The sequence below is a fragment of the Bos mutus genome, chromosome 2, assembly GCF_027580195.1.
Source record: "Bos mutus isolate GX-2022 chromosome 2, NWIPB_WYAK_1.1, whole genome shotgun sequence".
NCBI classification, from domain to species: Eukaryota; Metazoa; Chordata; class Mammalia; order Artiodactyla; family Bovidae; genus Bos; species Bos mutus.
In genome coordinates, this window is record NC_091618.1 from 6,992,055 (window position 1) to 7,012,262 (window position 20,208).

A 20,208-nucleotide genomic window follows, 5' to 3' on the forward strand; every position below is an offset into this window, starting at 1 on the left:
ACACATACTGAATGAGGAAACCGGAGCAGAGGAAGAAAGGCACATGGGCGTCCCACAGCCTGGAGTGCCCTGGGCCTGCTGGAGTCCACCAGGGATGCTGACTGGTCCCCTGGTCCCCAGGGCGCCTAGAGCTCCGCCTGCCCTGGCCCAGAGGACCTTGTGCCACAAACAGTCCTGGTCACAGAGCCAACAGCCTCAAAAACAACCTCTCCAGGGTTCCCTGGTCAGTGCTGAGTAAGTCATTACCACCGATTTCCCCAATTCTGAGGAGGAGGAGAGAGAAAACTCAGAGGTTAATAAACTGAAGCCTCCGTTTTCCTCTCAGAGGAAATGTAAAGATGCTTTCCGCTCCGTCTCATGTATACACACACCTGCACAAGAGAACACTGGAATGGTTGTCATTAAACCTTTAATTATGTCATCTGTTTTCAACAATCATGTTCAAAGTGGAGGTTTTGCAGAGGTGCTGGAGTTGGCAGGTGGCCACCACAGCTGCTCAGCCCTCACCCCTTCACCAAGTGCCCTCTGCCAGCTGAGGGAAAAATTCCTCCAGGCCCCTTTGCCCTACAAAGTCAGAGCGATGGCCCTCAAGAATATGACAGCAGCAAGTTGTGGAGAGTGGCCAGCTGGCAGGTTTCACCCAGAGATGAGACTTGAGGATCAACCCAGGCCAGAGAATTGGGTTCCCAAGAGCCCTCAGGCTTTCAACTCCTGGGCCTTTGGGTCCAGGTGGAAGGAGACCTCCAGCTACCCAAACCTCTCACTCATACTCAGGTCAGGCAGGGAGGGCCTGCAGCCAGGCAACTCCTGTCCACCTCCTTCCTTCCAGGAGAGACCCACGTGCAGAGCTGACAGTGAAGTGCCTGCTCCGGTTAACTGCATTCCCATTTCCACGTGCCCATCCATAATTCATCCACAGCTGTCCCTATTCCCACACGGTCCCCAGGGCTCAGGGACCCAGTGGCTCACAGTTTACAGGTAGCCTGAGCCACTTTGGAGTTGGTTCTTCTGTTCAGGGCTTGACAGATGAAGGCCCCAGCTTCCAGGAGCTTCTGGAGGTTCACACCCTTTGAGAAACAAGTCAGAGGATGCAGTTAAGTCACAACCTGCCCTCAACACCCAGGGAAACATCCGACTGGACAGAAAACCGTGCTGCTGAGAAAGTGAAGGTGAAGACAATCATGCTCTTGTTCCCCTAAAACAACTGCCGGCTGTCTGTGAGGTGGTGTCCTCCTGGCACATGGGGTTCCCCTCTGACTGCCCTCAGTGTGTGACATGGTTTGAGGTGCCGCACCCCAGAAGGGAGCCAGTAGTCCTGTTCGGTACTCCAGGGTCTAGCACAGGCTGGGCCCACAGTGGTGAAACGCTGCGTATGAAGTCAGGGTAACGAAGGCAGAGCAGCAGGGGTAGAAACACCAGCTAAAAAGGCCACACTGAAGCCTCTTTATATTGACAACAAGCTCCTATTTACTGCTGTGTACTATTTGCTTAGCTCTGGGCTACATTTTCTTTCTTATCCTATGAGATAAGTGCTGTTATTTATTCCCATTTCTTAGGCCCAAAGTGCTGAAGTCATCTGTCAGGTCACACAGCCTGAGTGGCAGGACTAGGTTTTAAACCCAGTCTGTCTGATCTCAAAGCACAGATGCTATAGTGTTTCCAGCCCACGCTGTGGGCCCTCACTGACTCTGGCAGAGCCCAGGGAGCGGGAGGGGAGGGCGTGCAATTCTATTGCCCTCATTTTTTCCAGAGGAGAAAACAAAGGTCCAGAGAGAACCGACTCATTTCAGGCCATGGCCTTGCCCCTTCCAGGGCTCTTGGTGCCGCCTCAGATGGAACTCTCAAACCCGCGCCAAGGGCCTGGCCTTCTCATAGCCCCCATCGACCACGCTCTGTTATCTCAAATCATAGGACAGAAAAGCCTTAGTCCCGTGGCGCCCTTCTCCTCCTAACTGCACCAACGCCACCACAAAAACCCAGAACAAACCCAGCAGCTCCGGCTTCAGGCAGAGCTCCGGTCAGCTCGGGGCCGTCACCACCAGGGCGCAGGCGGGCTTACCGTGTGAATGCCCAGGCCGGCCAGCATGTAGACCAGGTCCTCGGTGGCCAAGTTTCCCGACGCCCCCTGTGCATAGGGACAGCCTCCCAGTCCTGCCACGGAAGAGTCCATGACACTCACTCCCATCTGAAAACAAGGATGGTGGAATATGGCTGTCACTGTGGGGGGTCTGAGCCTACCAACTCCCTCTCAGTGGCTGCCTGAAATTCCACTCAAATTATTCATTCCTTCAGTTTATGAAAATCCCACTGAAAGAAACTGTTCCTCTTTTTGGTTCCTAAAACAGTGTGAGTCTTTTTTACTACAGTTTCCTCTGCCAGGAATCTTTCCTCCTTCCTTTCATGGTTGGCTCCTCAACTTCTCCTTCTCAGCCTAAAAGCCACCTCCTCAGAGACGCCCTTCCTGATGGCTCACCTAAAGTAACTCCTCCCAACTGCTGAGGTTTCAGACCCCCTTTGTTTTCCTGTACTCGTTTACCACCCCCTCTCCTGCACGCCACGTCAGGCCTCTGACCCCAAGGTCGCTTCTCTGGATTGATCCCACTTCTCTCGATCAGTTGCTCCCACTTTCCGAGATGACTGTTTCATTTTCTCTCTCCTTAAGCCTCAACTCTGAGAAAATAAGACCCAGAAAGTCATAGAATCATTTGGATTAAAGACATGAGCCTCAAGGAGGTAACGTGAGAGATAAAAATGGGTAAAAAAAGACGGCGCAGGGTTGCTCTACTAACCTAAACACTACACTAGACTTCCTGCAGCAAGGCAGCCTGTGGTCAGACACGCAGAACTTTCTAAGGGACTCTTGGGCCATTGGACCCTTGTTCTGGGCCAACCCACAAGAAGCTAACCTCAAGAGAAACTCAGTCTGAGGTCTTGGTCCAGTCTTTGGGCAAAGAGCATCAAAGGATCCCCCCCACCCCTCACTGGTGCACGCATGCACACTCACAGCCCTGCATGCCGTGGTGGGGCCAGCGCACCCCAGTCCTCCTGAGCCCGCCTTAGTCTTGTTTACAATGCAGTGCTGCCTGGTCACCTTTCCGCTTCCCTTTTTCAACTGCTCAGCTTCATGTCCTTCAAGCCTCGATGAGGCCTTCTCTGGCGAATCCTCTCTGCCCTCCCCCACCCCCAGCTGGGATGGGGACCATCCTCAGTCCCCATGACATTGTCACAGTGCGTTAGGATTGTCACCTAACTCTCCACTGTCTTTCCTGACAGACAGATGCAGGCACTTTCAGGGCAGGGTGGCATGTCTGTGTCCACCGTGGCCAGCCTGGGGCCTGGCACACAGGTGTGGGCACACAGTGAAGGCTTGCTCAAAGAATAAACGAAACACAGCTGTCCTGCTGCCCTGCCCTGTGGGAGAATGGACGTGTGCCTCTATCCGAGGACATGCCCTGATTACCTGCAGGGCCGTCAAGGTGTTGGCCAGGGCCTGGCCGTAGGTGTCATGGCAGTGGACGGCCAGGGCTGTCACTGGCACCTCCTGCAGGACAGCAGACAGCATGTCCTTCATGGCCCCAGGGGTGCCCACGCCGATGGTGTCCCCCAGGGAGATTTCGTAGCAGCCCATGGAGTACAGCTTCTTGGTGACCTGGGGAGACAAGCAGGCTCTTGGAGGACCCGGATTCCTCAAGCCGGGGTCCTTGGCCTCCGCAGAACACCTCCATGTCCGAGGCACCAAGCTCCTCTTGGACCAGAGACTCCTTACAACTAACTCTGTGAGTGGGACTGATTCCTCACTCTGCTCACTGGGAGACAGACGTGAGGAGCAGCGCTGGCCATCGGTGCAGGCCCCGGGCTCTAACCCCTGCGGCTTTCCTCCGAGGGTCTCAGACTCCAGCTGATCCTTCCCTTACCACCTTCACCCACGGTGTCAGACCTGGGGCGGGAATCAGGAGAACCGATTCCCTTCACGTGGCTCTATCCTTGGTAAGCAGATGTGTGAAGTCAGGGGTCTGAAGTGCTAGTTCTCTATTTTTAAGAGAAGGACCTGGCTATGAAAAATTCAGAAGCCCGTCCATAAACTGCTAAGATCACGGCAGAACCAGAGCGGGATCTGCTCCATGAGATGCTGCCCTCCACTGCTCTGGGGAGAAGGGGGAGGAAGGATGTGGCAGGGCCAAGGACGGAAACGATACTCGATACTCAACAGTGGTCTGTGGGATGAAGGAAACGGTGGGCCCCTCCTCCACTGCCCACGCAGGCAGGGTGACAAGGAGCCCGTGGCAGCCGGTGGGCGGGAGAGGATGCAGCAAAGGCGGTGGGTGGGGGAGTGACATGATGCTGAAGTAAGGCCCCAGTCCTGCTGCTCACTGGCTGGGGAACCTTGGCAGCGGACCTCACTTTCCTGAGCTTCAATCTCTGCTCCTGAAAAACGAGGACGAGCTTTTGGGGAGGACTGGGGGAATAGGAGGCTAAGGTCTGGACTGCAGCGGCCACTCTCAGGAAGCAGTGGCTCCTGTTAGCCACCGCTCGTTTCTGGCTGCTACCTGGTGTGCAGGAAGAGCAGGAGGGCGCTGGAGGCAGACAGACATGGGCTGAGACCTGCTTTCTCCACATGCAACCTGTATGCAAGTCAGTCAGTGTCAGTTTCCTTAACCGTAAATTGGAATAACAAGAACTCCAGAAGTGCAGGGTGATCTGTTTGTTTTGTTTTGGCCGCTCTGTGCCACATGCAGGATCTTAGTTCCCCAACCAGGGATTGAACCCTGGACCCATGGCATTGAGAGCATAGAGTTCTAACCAAGGAATTTCCTGCAGGGTGGCTTTGAGGACAAAATGACACAAGCTCTTGGGCTGCTCGAACTCATTTCCTGCCCTGTGTTCTTCTCAGTTCAATTGCTCAGTCGTGTCCTGACTCTTTGTGACACCATGGACTGCAAGATGCCAGGCTTCCCTGTCCATCACCAACTCCCAGAGCTTGCTCAAACTCATGTCCATCAAGTTGGTGATGCCATCCAACCATCTCATCCTCTGTCATCTTCTTCTCCTCACACCTTCAGTCTTTCCCAGCAGCAGGGTCTTTTCCATTGAGTCAGTTCTTCACATCAGGTGGCCAAAGTACTGGAGTTGCAGCTTCAACATCAGTCCTTCCAATGAATATTCAGGACCGATTTCCTTTAGGATGGACTAGTTGGATCTCCTTGCAGTCCAAGGGACTCTGAAGAGTCTTCTCCAACACCACAGTTCAAAAGCATCAATTTTTTGGCACTCAGCTTTCTTTATAGTTCAACTCTCACATCCATACATGACTACTGGAAAAACCATAGCTTTGACTAGATGGACTTTTATTGGCAAAGTAATGTCTCTGCTTCTTAATATGCCATCTAGGTTGGTCATAACTTTTCTTCCAAGGAGCAAGCATCTTTTAATTTCATGGCTGCAGTCACCATCTGCAGTGATTTTGGAGCCCCCAAAATAAAGTCTCTCACTGTTTCCATTGTTTCCCCATCTATTTGCCATGAAGTGATGGGACTGAATGCCATGATCTTAGTTTTCTGAATGTTGAGTTTTAAGCCAACTTTTTCACTCTCCTCTTCCACTTTCATCAAGAGGCTCTTTAGTTCATCTTAGCTTTCTGCCATAAGGGTGGTATCATCTGCATATCTGAGGTTATTAATATTTTTCCTGGAAATCTTGATTCCAGCTTGTGCTTCATCCAGCCCGGCATTTCGCATGAGGTACTCTGCATATAAGTTAAATAAGCAGGGTGTCAATATATAGCCTTGATGTACTCCTTTCCCAATTTGGAACCAGTCTGTTGTTCCATGTCCAGTTATAACTGTTGCTTCTTGACCTGCATACAGATTTCTCAGGAGGCAGGTCAGGTGGTCTGGAATTCCCATCTCTTGAAGAATTTCCCACAGTTTGTGGTGATCTACACAAAGCTTTGGCATAGTCAATAAAACAGAAGTAGATGTTTTTCTGGAACTCTCTTGTTTTTTCAATGATCCAACAGATGTTGGCAATTTGATCTCTGGTTCCTCTGCCTTTTCTAAAACCAGCTTGAACATCTGGAAGTTCACAGTTCGTGTACTGTTGAAGCCTGGCTTGGAGAATTTTGAGCATTACTTTGCTAGTGTGTGAGATGAGTGCAATTGTGCAGTAGTTTGAACATTCTTTGGCATTGCCTTTCTTTGGGATTGGAATGAAAATTGACCTTTTCCTGTCCTGTGGCCACTGCTGAGTTTTCCAAATTTGCTGACATACTGAGTGCAGCACTTTCACAGCATCATCTTTTAAGATTTGGAATAGCTCAACTGGAATTCCATCACCTCCACTAGCTTTGTTCGTAGCAGTGCTTTCTAAGGCCCACTTGACTTCGCATTCCAGGATGTCTCCCCACGCACAAGAAGGGAGCCCTCTGCAGAGAATCCTCACCTCAGTCATCACCTTTCACTGACCAGCCTGGGAACTGAGTCAGAGGCTTCTGCTCTGGGGTAGAGGGCAGGGGCTTCAGAGACTCCCTGCCAGGCTAGGAGTGGCCCCCCACTGGGGTGAGTGCAGGGCTGTGCTCTCACAGGGTCTTAAGGAAGGAGCTGAGTTAACAAATGAAATCAGTGACCCACCAGGAAAGGGTGGCGAGAGTAACCTGCACACTCAGGGACCGGCATGGAAGCCAAACCTCGTGAACCCGCCCCTCCCCTGCCGGACACACACTCACACAGACCTCAGCGACTTTAGCCGGGGAGATCTTCCCTTCGTAGGGACATCCAAGCACACAGGAGACGTACCTGTGGGAAAACAGGAATGGTGTCAGTGCACCTGGGCTCTCTGGCTAACAGGGCTGGGGCAGGTTGGCTGTTTGACACATCGCCCTGGTCAGCCCCACCCAAACCTGAGGCCAGGCAGGAGGCTGAGGGCCCGGGGCAAAGGCTAATTCCATGCTGGTGAGCCAGACGATGGCAGTGCCGCTCAGCGCCAGGAGTGGGCAGTGCAGCGCCACGCAGGGAAGGGAAGAAGCCAACAGGCCTGTGGGTGAGGAGGCCAATGATGCCCAGGTCTCAGGAGAGGCAACCAGAGACCAGCCACAGAGGAGGAGGAGCTCTATGAGCAGCCAGCTGACTGCACGGGGTGAGGAGAGCAGAACGTGGGCCCGGGTGGGGCTCCCCTCAGGAAAGAACCAAGGAAGGGTACATGAAACTGAAGCGGGCACAAGAAAGCTGGGCTGGCCTGAGGCCCGAGGGGTCAGCGGCACCGGCGGGCTGCCAGGGGGCGCATACACTCATTTATTCGACTGAGGTTTACTGAGCTGCCCACAGTGCGCCAGGCACTGGAGAAGGGCAGTGAGCAAGGCCAAGCAGGTCCCCACCGCCACAGAGCTTAAGGTTTCAAGTTAGGGAGACAGATGATAAATCAGATCTAGTAGGGAAAGGAGGTGATCTCAGAAAGTGATGTGCTGTGAAGGAGAGACAAGGGAAGTGTGGCAGGAGCACCGGAGGCCAACCGCAGCTAGGATGGCCCAGGTAGATCTTGTGAGGATGTGACACTTGACTGAGGTGGCGGGGACAGCCACATTCCAGGCAGAGGACCAGTGCAGAGGCCCCAAGGTGGGAGAGCTGTTCAGTCGCTCAGTTATGTCTGACTCTTCGCGACCCCATGGACTGTAGCCTGCCAGGCTCCTCTGTCCTTGGGATTCTCCAGGCAAGAATACTGGAGTGGGTGGTCATTTCCTTCTCCAGGGGATCTTCCTGACCCAGAGATTGAACCTGCAGCTCCTGCACTGGCAGGCAGATTCTCCACCACTGAGCCACCAGGGAAGTCCGATGAAAGAGGAGGTGTGCTCAAAACATACAACAAAGGACAGAAAAACAGGTGTGGGGAGCAAGGGGCAAAGGGCTACAACAGGGGGCTGGAGAGGCGGCCACCATCCTGATCATGGGGGCTCGTTGAGCTGTGGTGAGGAGTCTGGATCTTGAGTTTAGATGCTTTCTGAGCCCACTCATCCCACTGAGGCAGAGGCTCCATTAAATCTTTTAGAGTCTAACAAATGATGCTGCATATTAAGAGGCAGAATAAATGTTTGCTGGATAAATAATTTCAGACTCAAACAACTCAGTGTATTTTGTCATCTTCATTCTCCTTACTCTCCAATCACTGCTGAGCATGGAAAAGCTAAAAGAAATCCTGAGGAAAGAGCACAGACTTGGGAGTCAGGCAGACCTGACACGTCCTTGCTTTCCCATCCATCCATCTGCCCATCGGTTTCTGAGCACCTACTATGTGCTAGGCCCAGAGACGGGAGACAGCACATGCCAGGGACCGACGGAGATGTGGGCTCTGCCTTCACAGAACACAGAGTCTAGTGGGAGGTGGGAGGCAGCGGAGAATGTAACAAGCGGTAAGTGCTATGTCAGAGGATGTCCAGGGGACTCTGGGAGCCCAGAGAAGGGGCACCAACTCCACCTGAGGGAAGAGAAGCAAGCTTCTTGGAGAAACTGGCACCAGGAGAGGACCTGAAGGTGAGCAGGAGTGAGCCCTGGCAAGTAGAATGTAGAAGGAAGGGTGGTCTGAGTCTACGGAAAGCACATGCAAAGGCCCAGGGGCAGGAGAGAACTGGCCCGTGTGACAGACGGAAAGAGGTTCCCACTGGCTGAATGCAGTGTGCAGAGGAGACGGGGCCAGAGGGGAGACGTGAGCTGCAGAGAGCGGCAGGGGCTGAGCTGCGCAGGGGCTGTAAACCCGCTGAAGTCTGCAGTTGACGAGCACTGGCAGACGTTCAACCAGGCGGCGATGTGATCGGATGCGTATTCTGGCTGCAGTCGGTTGTGACTTTACAGCAGACTCTTCATCCTTCTGGAGCCTCAGTTTCATCATCTGGAAGCGGGGAGAGTGCCCTCCGTGCTGGGTGCCTGAGAGGCTATCTTCAGATAATATGTGGACAACACCTGGCACTGCTGCCATTAAAGATGTGATGCTGGAGACACCTGAGAGGCCGAGGGGATTCCTCAGGGACGTGTGATGAGCTGGTGGTGGAGCCAGGGTTACGCTGACCTCCACAAGCCCTGTTTAGGACCCTGTCCTGCTAGATTCGTGGGGTGAAAGGATCCAAAAATCAGGTTTGGAGAAAGCACTTGCCAGGATTTCTTCTGACCCTGTTTTACTTGGGAAAAGACGTCTGGGTGTGGAGCTCTGGCTCCCTGCACCCAGGATAAGGAGCCTGTGAGGGAGGTCGCTAGAGTCAGAGGCTGGCCCTGTTCCAGAATGCTCTGAGGAAAGGAGGCAGCACCAGCGTAGCCAGACTCACCCCCGCACAGAGATACCGGCTGCCCGAGCTGCCTTCAAGATTTCATCAAACCGCTGCAAACTCTCATCTATGGAGCAGTTGATGTTCTTCTTGGTGAAGAGTTCAGAGGCGGCTCCAAAGATGGCCACTTCCTTGGCTCCGGCAGCAACCTGCCAACAGCCAGGTGAATTCCTTTCAGCGATTTTCTCTTGATGGAATACCCACCCAGAGTGAATTTTATGACATATGAGTACTACTATAAGTTGAACTGTGTCCCTCCTACCCCCAGTACTATCCTGGAAAAGGTCAATCCTCAACCCAATTCCCAAAAAGGGTAGTACTAAAAGAATGTGTTAACCACTGGACAATTGAACTCATCTCCCATGTGAGGAAGGTCATGCTTAAAGTCTTAAGATAGGCGGGAGAAACACCAATAACCTCAGATCTGCGGATGATACCACTCTAATGGCAGAAAGCGAAAAGGAACTAAAGAGCCTTTTGATGAGCATGAAGGAGAGTGAAAGAGCCGGCCTAAAACTAAATTAAAAAAAATAAGATCATGGCATCCAGCCCCATGACTGCATGGCAAATAGAAGGGGAAAAGGTGGAAGTAGTGACGGATTTCCTCTTCTTGGGCTCTAAAGTCACCGCAGATGGTGACTGCAGCCATTAAGTCAGAAGATGATTGCTTCTTGGCAGGAAAGCCATGACAGGCCTAGACAGTATGTTCAAAAGCAAAGACATTATTCTGCCAACAGAGGTCCATATAGTCAAGGCTATGGTCTTCCCAGTGGTCATGTACAGTTGTGAGAGCTGGACTGTAAGAAGGCAGAACGCCAAAGAATTGATGCCTTCAAACTGCAGTGCTGGAGGAGACTCCTGCAAGTCCCCTGGACAGCAAGGAGATCAAACTAGTCAATCTTAATATTCACTGGAAGGACTGATGTGGAAGCTGAAGCTCCAGGATTTTAGTCATTTGATGTGAACAGCAGACTCACTGGAAAAGTCCCTGATGCTGGGAAAGACTGAGGGCAGAAGAACAGGGTGTCAGAGGATGAGACAGCTGGATGGCATCACTGATGCAATGGACATGAACTTGGACAAACTTCAGGAGATGGTGAGGGACAGGGAGGCCTGATGTGCTGCAGTCCATGGGGTCACAAAGAGTTGGACACGACTGGGTGACTGAACAACAACAACAACCCCCAGAACCTCAGAATGTGACCCTGTTTGATAGCAGGATCACTGTAGATAGATGTATAGGGTTAAGATGAGGTCACACTGGTCTCCACGCCGAAATAAGAAGGCGCTCGTGTGAAGATAGAGGAAAGGCCGGCAAAGGTAGAGGTGGACCCTGAAGTGACGCGCCCACAGGCTGGGGAACGCTGAGGACTGCTAATCATCGCCGGAAACCGCCGAGAGGCGGGAACGACGCCCTCTCAGGGCCCTCCGGAGGAACCTGCTGCCACCCTGCGCGGACTTGCAGCCTGCTGACTGGGAGAGAGAACGTTTCTGTTCTCTTTCACCTTTCACCGAGTGTTTGGTATCGTGTAATGGCAGCCGTAGGAAATTAATACAGTGAATCATATCCCCAAACAAAGAAGCCTTGGCCTTCCCCCAAGGACCCACAGTGCTGCTGCCGGCACCACCCCGGAAGTCCCTTGTGGCCTAAATTCAGAATCAACATCTCCAAAGAAATTCTCATCTGAAATGATAAAAAAGTTAGATACTAGCAACTACCTCTAAATTTGTGGACAGCTTGCTTACCTCTCAAGAGGAGATGGGCGACAGGAACAGGAGTGAACATTTATTAAGTACTCACCTTCTACCAGGCTCTTACTAAGCAATTTATGTGCATCCTGTCCTCTGAAATCCTCACAATGGTAGGTACTACCATTAACCTTATTTCATGGGCAGAACCTGAGGCTCAAAGAGGTTTAACAGCTTGTCAAATCAGAGAGCTGAGAGTGGCGGGGCCAGGACCCCCTCCTCGGGTCTGTCTGACGATGCCCACCACCGCTGGAGACAAGTCGTTCGGACAGAATCCTGGGACAGAGACTGAGGCTCAGGGACAAGACAGGGGCCCATGCCATCCATCTCTTTTCAGGGGCACTCCCCAACCAAAAATGAGTCTCTTACCGCTGCCTGGAAGCCTTTGAAGTTTGGGGTCAGGACTGGGTAGTTGACGCCAGGAAATTTCTGGATGCCTTTCAAGACTTCAGCATGGTCAGCCATCTGGGAGCCAAAGGAGACATTGCCAATTCACCACCAAGGCGGCAGAGAGCTCAGGTAGAGAAAGCATTTTTAGCACAAAATCTCTGTTCTCCAGGACCTTTGGAGAAAAGAGGCCTTTTGCAGAGCTGAGTCTCCCCAAGGCTTTCACTACTTGTTTGACGGCTGATGAGCCAGAAGGCTCCCTAGCATGGGTGAGAACCCCAGTTTCTCCATGTGGCTAACACTGTCGACTCTACATGAGCCGCACCAGCAGCAATGATACTTCTAGCCACTGGTTGAGAACGTGCTCTGAGTCCGACCCTGGGCTCAGCTCCCTGTCACCTAACACTCAGCTGGACCAGGATCTTTCTTCCCATTTGGCTGTCTCTGTGATGCAGGAGCTGTCCAGCTTCCCCTTTCGACAAACACAGAAGCCACATCTCTAGACAGGCCTAGAGATTCTACGATTCTAGAGCCAGAGACATCACCTTGAACCTGGGGAGGGGAAGGCCTCACCAGGCAAGGCGGGGCACAGCCAAGACCGAGTCTTCCTCCCAAGTCACCCTCCTTTGCTGTACATGTTACTATGAAGCACTGAGAGCTCACAAAAGTGAGGACCTGGAAACCTACATCCTGACCTCCACTTACTTCCAATGCATCTGAGATGTGCCTGCAGGCCGGGGCTCACCTGTGGAACCCATTTGGGAGACACGAAGCTGGTGGCTTCTACCACAGGGAGTCCTGCTTCGGAAAGCATGTCTATTAGCTTGATTTTCACTGGAGTAGGTACAATATTCTGTAATGCAAAGAGAAAACACCAGAAAAAGACAGGCTGGCCAAGTGAGTCACGAAATGGTCTCAGAATGCAGTCAGTTCAAAGCTTTTTCTACAGCACCCGCTTCACTGTCTCCACTGTCAGACACTAACCTGAATTCACATGTAATCCTGCCAATAGGTGCAGTACAGGCTTGTCTTCCAGTTCCACAGAGAGCATTTTGCAGTGAAAGCAGTTTCTCACTTGAAAAGGAGTTAATACTTACAATGGAAACAGTATTTGCCCGTCATACGGGCTTTTAAACTAAAGCTCTGTTACTTTATGACCCCATCAAAAACAGATTGAGACCAGTGAGCCATGGCCTGAAAGGGCGGAGATGACTAACCCTCTGGATCCTATGAGACATGGCCTCCAACAGGCCACACCTTCCTCCTTCCGTCTCAGGTGGCACAGGATCTCATCCTCACATGCTCCACTACTTCTTTCTCCCCCCGCCACACCCTGTCTGGCTGCTCACCAGCCTCTGTGGATTCCTATTTCCAAATCTACTATCATCCCATGTCTATTACGCCATGATCTTCCTCTACCAATTTATCCCACACAGGAATCCTTCTAAAACACAGTCTCTATTATCTCACCCTCCTGCTCAAAAGCTTCCCCTGGCTGCCTAGTCCTTACAAAATTGGGTCCAAAATCCTAAAACTCCAAAATCCTTCTCACCAGCCTCTTCCACCCCCAATTTCTCTCCCTCTGTTTTAATTTAATCCATTGAAGGGCTCACCCTGCTCCAAGGAATGTGCTAGGAGCTACAGATACAGTGGTGAGCAGAACAGACACAATCCTGCCCTCAGAGACCTTACAACTGTCTTTTACAACCAACATTCATTATTAAAGGTAGACTAAGCATGCTCCAGTACTCTTGCCAGGAAAATCCCACGGACAGAGGAGCCTGGTGGGCTGCAGTCCATGGGGTCGCTAAGAGTCGGACATGACTGAGTGTCTTCACGTTCACTTTTCAGTTTCATGCATTGGAGAAGGAAATGGCAACCCACTCCAGTGTTCTTGCCTGGAGAATCCCAGGGACGGGGGAGCCTGGTGGGCTGCCGTCTATGGGGTTGCACAGAGTCGGACACAACTGAAGCGACTTAGCAGCAGCAGCAAGCATGTTTTAAGATTTCAAGGTTTTTTTTTTAATTTAAAAAATAATTAACACATGATTATTTCAGAAAAACACACCCCAAACAAAAGAAAACCACCCTAACACCTGCCAGAGATAACACTCTTAATACCCTGGTAGGTAACTTTTTAGATCTGTGCAGTCCAGTACATTACACATGAGCCATATGTGGTTATTTAAATTTAAACTAACTGAAACTACATTTTAAAAATTCAATTCCCCAGCCATACAAGCCACAATTCAAGTGCTTAACAGCCACATGTATCTAGTGGCTACTGTATGGGATAGCTCAAATCTACAACATTTCCATCTTCATAGAAAGTTCTATCACACAGCACTGTTCTAAGATCCTTTTCTCGGAAGATGCTTCCACACATATACAAACTTTTTTGTTTATATATAAGATTAAATGTATATTAATATATAAATACGTATGTAATTATATATACAGTATTGTATAATCTGCTTACATCACTTAATATACTCCTATATCATTAACAGCTTCACAGTATTACATTTTATGAAGTCATTAATGTATTTGATCTACTTTTCCTCATACTGAACATGTTGGTTATTTGCAACTGTCCTGCTCTTACACCAGGGTTGTAAGGGACATTCCCAAGCTAAATCTTGGCATGTGACCTTCATAACTTCCTCTGGCCGAATCCCCTGACGTGTCGCTGCTGGATGAGGCACGCCCTCACCTTTCCCCCACACTCCTGCAGCTCTCACCATCCACCCCGCCCCACAGGCCCTTGAGAGGGACCCAGGATCACAACACTTGGGGCTGAACTGTCACAGGTGCCTGCCTGGCCTCCCAGACGGGCCCAAAGTCAGGCACAGCTCGGCACCCGTGACATGGAGCGCTCAGTACCTGTGAAATATCTTTTGGTTGATTTCCACGTTTACCTTTTCATTTTGTAGTCCGTCTCGAGGACCAACTTCCACAATTTTCACTTGCTTTGGGAACGTACCCACAGATGAGGTGCTGACCTGTGGTTTAAAAGAGGGAACAAAAAGTAACAGGAAGAGAGTGTCACAGTTCTCCATGGGGACAAATCAGAAAGAATGTATCCATCCTCAATACTGAGACTAGAAGCAGTATTTCTCACCCTTTAATCCATATTTGCTCTGTTTTAGAATCAAGAACAAAAAGAACATTTCACTTAAGAACAGAGTAAGAGATTCATGCTTGCAGTATGGACCACTTGCAACTCCCCTGAAATCCAGACTCATTTCCAACCACCTGGCAACTGGGCATTTAGACTGTTCTTTAAACAAACCTATTTGTACTTCTCAAACTTAGAAGTCCCCAAACAGAACTGATTTCTCCTAAAGCCTAGTTTGACTTGAACCTTCCCAGGTGGTACTGAACCCTTCCCGTGGTTAAGAACCCTGCCAATCAATGCAGGAGACCTAAAAGACGTGGTTCGATCCCTGGGTCAGGAAAATCTGCTGGAGAAGGAAACGGCAGCCCACTCCAGTATTCTTGCCTGGAGAATCCCGTGGACAGAGGAGCCTGGTGAGCTACAGTCCACAGGGTCGCACGGAGTCGGCCACGACTGAAGTGACTTAGCACACACACCCGGGGCACAGCTGCCCCAGAGGAGGACAACTGCCAAGTGTGGAGAGGAGTCGTCTTGGACTATGTGGGGTGGCAGGGATGGAAGAGGCTCTGCTCTGTTATGATCACAGGGTGGGTGGTGACAAGGGGAGTGAGTCTGAGAGGAGGTGAAACCTTCAGCATTTGAAGATATTAAAACAACGGCCTGGAGTCGCCTCTGTATAAAGTCTGCCCTATATATAGTCTTCTATAGAAAATCTTCCCCTCCTCACCACCAAGTAATACAAGGTTTTTTTCTTCCTTTCCTCTATTGTTCTTAGTACTACTTATTACTGTTGAAATTAATTTCATTTCACCAGATTTAATCTGGATGAACACACTGCAGGAGGGCAAGGGGCAGGGGTACCTGCAATCTACTTAGTGGTGGAGGCTTAGTTGCTAAGTTGTGCCCAAACTCTTGCGACCCCACGGACTGTAGCCCACCTGGCTTCTCAGTCCATGGGATTCTTCAGGCAAGAGTACTGGAGTCGGTTGCCATTTCCTTCTCTAGAGGATCTTCCTGACCCAGGAATTGAACCCAGGTCTCCTGCATTGCAGGCAGATTCTTTACTGACTGAGCTATGAGGGAAGACCCTAGCAATCTGCTAAGGATCCCCATTCCCAAAACCCTTAAGGAAGGAAATATTCCTGGCTATCAAACAGCCGGAACTTAACTTGCCCAAACTGGCCTTGGTTTTACCCAACAAAGCTTCCTAGAGGCTAAGGTGATGAGCCACTGAATTTCATGAAGTCAACAGGCTAGGTTGGAAGGTCCCTGCAAACTGAATCTCCCTCCAGTTGGGATGTTCAGCTTCTGCTGGTACATTACCCTAAAAGGATCCCACTGGAATGTAAGCTCCAAGAGGCAGGAACTCTGTTTTATTAATTGTTATATTTCTCTGAGGCCCTGAGACCTAACAGGGACTCAATAAATAACTGGTAAATGTTGTTGAAAGAATTGTTTCAAGTTCCTTTTATGAGAACAGAATCAACTTGATTCTATAACACACTTCTTCATAACAACTCTTCATATACTAACAAAACAATTCACATTTATGAAGCATCTACTATTTTTTAGGCACATAAAAGAGCCTTTTACATATTAACCCATACGATCCTCTCAACACCTTATTAGGTAGGAACTGTTAAAGTCCCCATTTTACTATGAGAGATATGAAGTTCAAGAAGATTAAGTAATTTTCCCAAGGTCACATGGTTAGCTAGTTACTGAGCCCATATCTGAACCCAGCAGTGTGGATCTAGAATGCACGCTCTTAACCCCTAGGCCACATTATCTCTGCCACCCTCTGGTCCCCCCCGTTTTCTCTTGCCTGGGTTAAGTGCTATTGCTCAGCTGTGTCTGACTCTTTGTGACCCCATGGACTGTAGCTCACCAGGCTCCTCTGTCCATGGAGTTCTCCAGGCAAGAACAGCGGAGTGGGTTGCTCTTCAGGGGATCTTCCCAACCCAGGGACCAAACCCAGGTCTCCCGCATTGCAGGCACATCCTGTACAGTTTGAGCTACTCTGGGTTGCCTGGGTTAAACACCTAGTTAATTCCCTTTGTACAGTTCTGCATAGAAATAATCCCCTCTAACCACACAAATCCTGAGCCACAGCCTCCTGAGCTATGGTACCTATGTCAACAGCTAACACTGGCTAAAGGCCAGCGCCGCAGCCATCAGCACTTCCTTTAGTCCTTATATGATGCTATGATGCTGCTGCTGCTGCTAAGTCGCTTCAATACGATGAGGGACTATCATGTATTACTCTCCCAACTCCACAGGGGAAGAAATGACCTCAGAAGGACCCCAAATCACACAGCTAGAAGTGAGGAAGTTTGCACTTAACTGTCTGGTTCTCATATCAAATCTATGCTAGTAACCCCATGGAATGCCTACCACTACCATCTCATTGCAATAGGAGTTTTTTCAAACACTGACATTCACCATCTCATTTAATTTTCTTAACTTTTCAAGTTGGACTTCACGGATTTATTTGCAATGAGCAACTGGTGGGGGAGGGTGGTCTAGTAGACACTGAAGTGGCTTTTTAAGAGCCCCCTACCCACTTCCCCACTGCCAAGACAATGTAATTTTTACCACTACACAGTTTTACGGAGAAGGCAATGGCACCCCACTCCAGTACTCTTGCCTGGAAAATCCCATGGACGGAGGAGCCTGGTGGGCTGCAGTCCATGGGGTCGCTGAGGGTCGGGCATGACTGAGTGACTTCACTTTTACTTTTCACTTTCATGCATTGGAGAAGGAAATGGCAACCCACTCCAGTGTTCTTGCCTGGAGAATCCCAGGGACGGGGGAGCCTGGTGGGCTGCCGTCTATGGGGTCACACAGAGTCGGACACGACTGAAGTGACTTAGCAGTAGCAGCAGCACACAGTTTTAACTCCTTCTAAACTCTAAAGCAACAACTGACCTATCACTTACTAAGAGCTAGAAAAATGTCAAATGCTTTAGTTCCATTTTCCTGAACCTCCAAACCAACCCTGAGGATTTTCTTTTTTTCCATGTTAAAGGTCAATATGACTGGAATTTAGAGATTTGTCACTCAACCTAAAAAGTAGCTTCAGAACCGCTGGGGCATCACAGCTTGAGCTTTAACCAACACAATGTATTCAACTCTTTACCCAGTTAGGTCTCCTACACTTTCTCTCCACTCACTGAGCATGGGAGAGAAGGCGGAACATCAGGATCGAACTAGCCCAAAGTACAACTCCAGGGGAATCACATCCAGCAACACGCGATCCAAGTCCTGCTCATCTAGCTGGGACCAAGTGTCCCCAAACGCAACAAGAACTAGAAATGGAGAACAACAGAGGGGGATGGCCTGGCTTTTCCCACTCGAACTGGCAGGGTATTCTTGAGTATTCATGACTTTCATTAAGGAGGAACTTCAAGAAGTCTGAAGCCCTATGATAGAAAGATGCCAGGGTCCGCAAGAAGAGCCCTAGCCAGGGAAGCAGGACGCCTAGGATGGCGTTCCAAGTCTCCACGACCCGGGAGAGTCGCTCCCCTTCTCTGAGGGTCAGTTTCCCATGCCTCTCAAGGCATCTGGGCGAGTCAGAGAGTGGTGTCCAAGACTTCAAAGACCTCCCAACTCTGGCCTAAAGAGCTGTCCGGCTTTGCCTCTCAGAGAAATGGTATCGATTTTTTTTTAATCATTTGGTTGCCCAGAACTGCCCGTGGGATCTCAGTTGCCCCACCAGGGATCAAACCCTTGCACCCCGCACTGGCAGCGCGGAGTCTTAACCCGCTGAACCACCAGGGAAGTCCTAGGCTCTGCCTCTACGGGAGCAGCCGCTAGGGGCCAAGTCCTAGACCCTGACCCTCACGGTGCCTTCAAGACCGGCCCTGGACGTGACGGGGCACTTACAGCCCGGAGGGTCGCCAAGCCCACCAGCCTCCGCGGGAGCACCTTCTTCACTGTCGCCATCTCCGCCCAGCTTCCAATGCGGCCGCTTCAGCGGAGTCCCACGTGACACTGACGGCTAGGTGGGCGTAGCCCCGCCCACGGGGCGGGGCCTCTGGAGCGCCGTAGTGACGCCATGCGGTGGCTCCGCCCCCAGCCTGTCGACGTTTCTATTCCTTCTCGGCAGTTTCCTTAGCCCTCATTTGTGAGCGCTTTTTGTGTGCAAAGGGCAAGTGAGGACTCTATAAAGATGAACAAAAATTCACCACAGTCTCTGACTTAATGAGTTTTTGTAATCTGGGAGATGTGGAAAGACAGATGTGAACAATCACACGCACCTTCTGCAATAATGAGACCAAGCATTACTATTTTGCCATGCGCTGTTCTGAGTTATTTGCATGTATTAACTCATTCATCACGGTCTTAAGGACTTAAATGCAGGCGGTCGACTCCGGAGAGAGAAGCGTCCTTTGATTACATACCTTGAAGAATAAGTAAACTCTACCCAGGTAAAGAGGATACAGGAAAAACTTTTCAGACAGAGCACAGTGTACGCAAAGGCCCCGAAGCAAAGAAATTGAATGCGTAAGAGCGGTGTTTTTCAAAATAATATCAATTTAGTCGGTACTTTTTAAAAGAAACAGAAAATATCAGAGTGCCTTGTATAAGCAGGAAAGCTAAGTAATGCTTTACAGAGCCTCTGTTTGTCATTACAAAACAAACTGGGTTTCACTGTAAAATACATTTCTTACTGTACGCTGCAATTAGAAATGTTTGAAAACATTGTTTTAGAAAGATGAAAAAAAGGCCAGAATGACTAGAGAGCAGGCAGAGAGAAGAGGTCTTCCTACTCAGATGGGAGATACTGGCAGGGACTATACCACAGGGCTTTGGCTAACTCCTTAATAACAGCTATCTTAATAGCAACGCATTGGAAGGATTTTAAGCAGGAAGATACACATTGTGCAAACAGGCACTGAGGCTCCTGGCTGGGTAAGAACGCTCACTGACTGGCATTCTTGGGGGAGGCAGAGAAGGCACTGTCCTTGTTTTCAAGGGACTCAGATTTTAGCTAAGGAGAAAACAAGACATGATAAGTGTTTAGTTATGCTTCCACAGCCCCCCAAATTTCCTCCATCATAGCAGTTAGAGAACTGCCAGAATCCTCAAGCCTGCAGCTAGAGGGCTGAGAGTGAAAAGTGTTAGTCACTCAGTCCTGTCTGACTCTTTTCAACCCTAAGGACTGTAGCCTGCCAGGCTTCCCTATCCATGGAATTCTCCAGTCAAGAATACTGGAGTGGGGGTAGTCATTCCCTTCTCCAGGGGATCTTCCCCACCCAGGGATCAAACCTAGGTCTCCTGCATTGCAGGCAGATTCTTTACTGTCTGAGACCCCAAAGTCAGATCAGATCAGATCAGATCAGTCGCTCAGTCGTGTCCGACTCTTTGTGACCCCATGAATTGCAGCACGCCAGGCCTCCCTGTCCACCACCAACTCCGGGAGTCCACTGAGACTCACGTCCATCGAGTCAGTGATGCCATCCGGCCATCTCATCCTCTGTCGTCCCCTTCTCCTCCTGACCCCAATCCCTCCCAGCATCAGGGTCTTTTCCAATGAATCAACTCTTCGCATGAGGTGGCCAAAGTACTGGAGTTTCAGCTTTAGCATCAGTCCTTCCAAAGAAATCCCAGGGCTGATCTCCTTCAGAATGGACCGGTTGGATCTCCT

At 50.3% G+C, this 20,208-nt stretch overlaps 1 protein-coding gene across 2 annotated transcripts; it reads right to left on the minus strand.

Moving 5' to 3' along the window:
* Positions 1 to 381: 381 nt before the first annotated feature.
* Positions 382 to 18,591, minus strand: HMGCL (3-hydroxy-3-methylglutaryl-CoA lyase). Of its 2 annotated transcripts, XM_070383006.1 has the most exons (10): positions 18,444 to 18,485; positions 14,359 to 14,442; positions 12,425 to 12,514; positions 12,186 to 12,293; positions 11,423 to 11,518; positions 9,305 to 9,453; positions 6,728 to 6,791; positions 3,461 to 3,649; positions 2,060 to 2,185; positions 382 to 1,067 (listed from the first exon to the last, which is right to left on the minus strand). In XM_070383006.1, the coding sequence occupies exons 4-10, from the start codon at positions 12,252 to 12,254 to the stop codon at positions 966 to 968; spliced, it is 795 nt and encodes a 264-aa protein (XP_070239107.1). In that variant the 5' UTR covers positions 12,255 to 12,293; positions 12,425 to 12,514; positions 14,359 to 14,442; positions 18,444 to 18,485; the 3' UTR covers positions 382 to 965. The 2 variants fall into 2 exon arrangements, with proteins under 2 accessions (XP_070239107.1, XP_005905221.1); XM_005905159.2 differs by lacking the exon at positions 12,425 to 12,514 and having other exon boundaries at positions 18,444 to 18,591.
* Between the last annotated feature and the right edge of the window lie 1,617 nt (positions 18,592 to 20,208).